Source organism: Rhipicephalus sanguineus, chromosome 2, assembly GCF_013339695.2.
Source record: "Rhipicephalus sanguineus isolate Rsan-2018 chromosome 2, BIME_Rsan_1.4, whole genome shotgun sequence".
In the NCBI taxonomy this organism is placed as follows: Eukaryota; Metazoa; Arthropoda; class Arachnida; order Ixodida; family Ixodidae; genus Rhipicephalus; species Rhipicephalus sanguineus.
Genome location: NC_051177.1, coordinates 57,824,333 through 57,828,379, shown reverse-complemented (window position 1 = coordinate 57,828,379; position 4,047 = coordinate 57,824,333). Strand labels below are relative to the sequence as shown.

Genomic DNA, 4,047 nt, shown 5'->3' with positions numbered 1-4,047 from the left:
TGTGTAGTGGTCTGTTCACACTCGTTCTTTCAATGAAGAATATCTGTTGCTCGTCAGAGCCGCGTTTGTGCATAGTTCTCTCTTCGTTCTTGATGTTTACATCGGTGTTGCAAATTGCTTTATTACTTGGTTCCGTCGAAGTTCCGGCAATAGTGGCGCGTTGTGTATTCAGTGAAACACCTGCGTCGCCCGGCACCACAAACGTTTACGAAGCACGGCACCACAAACGTTTACAAAGGCTGTCAAAGACAAAGTCGTATTGAAACGAAACACTCAACGGTTGATACAGGTGGGGCGTAGCGAACTTTCTTCAATTCAGTGATGTTCTTCTTTTCTGCGTTTGTGTGAGGTTTATGACTTCGACGCCCACATTTTATGACTTCAATTCTGCAGGCAGTTGAGGTAGATGCTATTATCGTGCGGTGAATCACAACCTGTTGACTTCTCCGACAAAGAGGATGCTGTTGTCGTTACTTTTTCGAATGAGAAACAGGAACGGGTGACGAGCGCGGAACACGTGGGGAATCGAGTGAGACTTCTGCACTGTCGTTCCGGTGACTGCGGCGGCCGTGGCTCCGCTCTCGTCCACGTGGATGACAGCCTTGTGCACCACTTCGTCCACGTGCAGGCGGTCGCATCCGTGGCCCGTCATGCCCGACAGATCGGCTTTGTGGGCATCGAAGACTCTCGTCAAGCCCAGTTTCGCGAACTCCTCTCTCAGGAAGTACTTGGTCGTGAAGTTGAACCTGAATATTGTACAAAAAGTAGACAGGGCACTGTTAAGAAACAGCTTGAGAAACGTTGCAGTAGATAAACACACCGAAACTGTGGTACACGCCTATCCGGACTTGTTTCTATATCACGATAGTCGATAAAAAAAGGCAGAAGTTCAGGGGAAGATGGAAGCTGGAAGGCACAAAAATTCTTGAACATGGGCTGCCGATGGAGCCGGCGTTTCAACAAACGGTCCTGTCTTCTTCGAGGCTGCAACTGCCTTGTTGCTGCCTCGAAGAAGACAAGACCGCTTGTCAAAACGTTGGCTCCAGCGACAGTCCCCGCTCCAAGGATTTTTTTTTATCTCTACAGCAGTCGATGAGGCACATAGCGCCTATAAAATGGTAGTCCGCTTAAAACCTAACTTACAGTTGATTGTAGCTATTACAAACAACGCCGAATGTGAAATCGTGACAATTACGTACGTATATTTTAAATATCTGAAACCATAGGTTTCAGATATTTAAAACCTCCATAGGAACAAGCAGGCATAGCGTTCTTACTCGATTTTTTTTTGGCACACCAACCATGACGAAAGCACGTGTCGATGGCGAGAATAATCCAACATAGTCAACAAAGACGCATGTCTGTTGAAGAGAGTTGACGGTCGGACTTTCTGGTCATTCAACAATTGCACTAAGAGCACAAAAAATTACCATATACACATCTACATAGAAAAACACACAACGCTGTTGTTATCGTCCGTACCTTGCGGATTAACTCTGGGGTCAAAACCCCGCATGGATTTTGAAAATACTTTGGGAGGTTTTTTTTAATATCATTACATATAATAAGATATTGTCCGCCTGTCGGCCGCTCTGGTTGGTTTGTTTCTTTCGCCGATTTATTCTGCACAAAACGCCGCCATTGCATCAAGCAAACAAAAAAAAAACCACTGATAGCATTTCTGCATGTCGCTATATAATCTCTCAGAGAATCTACAAGTCAGGTACTTGATGAATTTTCTTACGAACGCCTACAAGTGACTGCACTTTCCCCCATTCATTATGAAACGTGACAAAAGAGACGTTTGCTGAGCTCTTGAATAAGAAAATTTAAGGTAAGCTTTATAGGGCAACGAATCTATCAAGGACACTCACAACCACCTGATTCGTCGGGGAGTCGCGAGTGAATCCACTGCCGCTATTTAAGCCTCCCTGCATGAATTCATGCTCTCGTGTACTTAATAGCTGCTATACCGCGGACCCGTATACACCACAGAAAATTGCGTTTACCTCGGAAGGTACACCTTAACGATCCTCGTGGATAAGCTATGCAGTGCAGCTCGGAGGGAACGCGGCGAAAGGTGCCTCAGATTCTTGACACCCCTTCTATGTAACGGAAGAATAATTGTCATACTGTAGTCCCCGCCTTCGAAGGGCAGATCCAGAATTTCGGAGGACAGTTCGTCGGAATATCCGTGAGAGGCATTCATGCGACCGCACATCATATCCACAGGCACCTTCGTTTTGCCATCATTGAAGAAGGGTAGCTTGGTTGTCTCCGACTTGTCAAATCGAGTCTTCCAAATGCCCTTGAAGTAGATGATGTTCAAGAGTACCAGCTTGGTACTACGCGGGAAAGGGCTTCTGAACAAGTGTTTTATGTAACCTCGAGTTTCACGAGAGATCCACCGGTTAATGTCACGGACGACACTGCTTCCGTCCTTATGGAAGTCAACGTTCATAATGTGAGCGTCGAACGCATTTCTCAGGTCATCCACGTAGTCGCCAAGGAATTCAAAGCTTTGGCTGAGTACAGCCGCGTTTCTCTTGCTCACCATCGTGTGATTTGGCGGGAACAGATTTTGGGCGTAAATTCCATGCTCTTCGAGCACTCTGTCCTTCGCGATATGGGCCGACTTGTAGCCTAGGACTGAGTACAGCTCTTCCTGCGTCCTGCCTCTTGATCCGGCGTAGATCATTCCCATGGCGGCGGACAAACTGTACGGAGAATAAAACACATTTGGTGCCGCCTTTGGTCGAGGTAAGACTGGCAGAAGGCGAAGCCCGAAACAGTTGGAGGCACCCCGCAGTCCTGTAGAGTTTGTTGTTGAGTAGGCGCTGAGAGCAGTCAGGATGAGTAACGCCACCTTCATGATGTTTGCTTTCTGGAAAAGGTGGAAACGCGCCAAGATAAACATGATAAGAAAGTATCCAGTGATATCTGAGACTGTTCTGCTGTATACTGCTGGTGTGGGACTTGGAGGTAGATAAAGTTTGACTGAGAACTGTCACGCTAAACCACGCTGTTGATGTTTGCCGCAACGTACGACACAAATTAATCGCAATGATTCATCGCGTCGCTACTTCTGCCACAACTGAAACTTTGGTCAGAGTAAAACGTCAAGCCCAATTTTGGATCAGCTTGCTAACTTGCGTAATTCTTGTTATAGCTAGTGGAATCCATCATATTTACCTGCAGGCAGTTCTTGGATGTTATACAGCAGGCTCGCTGAGCAATCACTACGCAAGACTTCGGATGCTAGGGATAAAACCTCTCGTTTTGCCTACACTCCGCACTGATACACAAGGCACGTCTTCCCCAAATCGTCTCTCCGACTACAAGAAAGCATCCCCAGCTGGTGATGCGCACAAACACTAAAAGGCGTTTTCGCAATCCAGTCGGTAAACAGCACGTGGGGGCAACCCTCACAGGTTTCCGATTTCGTTCGCATAATAGGCTTTACCTCATACAAACGCGTCAAAAATGAACAGTTCCGCTACGACGCTTTCAAGCTCTGAAAGACCCACCTGCGTTACTTACCAGATGGCAAGCTCAGTGTCACACACGTCAAAGCTACAGAGTGAGAACTTCATTCGTTGTAAAGTTTGTCAGTGGCTGTTGTAGAAGAAGAAAAGGGCTGGAACGGCTGAAGAGCTAATCGACACGTTATTTGTGCTTTTTTTGCGCGCACCGATTCAGCTATCAGTTGCGCGGTGTGATTTACAACCAGCTCATCGACAGATGCAGCGACACGCACATCGAAGGCGGTGTACGTCACGCGCAGCGATTCCAGTTGCACTTTACCGTGCCACGAGGTATGAGTGCGGTTCCCGCCCAATGCTTTGCGAGTACTAAGACATCCGTGGAAAGACAAATGTGAATGGGCAGTCGTAAAAATTAAGTCTGGTAAATCAGGTTTGCCGAATCTCGGCAACGTGGTTGAACGTTCGTGAGAGAAAGAATTGTCTTTCATCCATCTGTAGCATGGAGCTACAAGAGGAAAAAAATAACACGAATGGATTTCTTAGAAAGGAACTTCCCAGTGGG

The 4,047-nt window shown here is 46.9% G+C and overlaps 1 protein-coding gene across 1 annotated transcript; it reads right to left on the bottom strand.

Annotated features, from left to right (window-relative positions):
* Positions 1–416: 416 nt before the first annotated feature.
* Positions 417–2,872, bottom strand: LOC119381192 (intracellular coagulation inhibitor 3). Its single transcript, XM_037649143.2, has 2 exons — positions 2,010–2,872; positions 417–746 (listed from the first exon to the last, which is right to left on the bottom strand). The coding sequence occupies exons 1-2, from the start codon at positions 2,870–2,872 to the stop codon at positions 428–430; spliced, it is 1,182 nt and encodes a 393-aa protein (XP_037505071.1). The 3' UTR covers positions 417–427.
* Between the last annotated feature and the right edge of the window lie 1,175 nt (positions 2,873–4,047).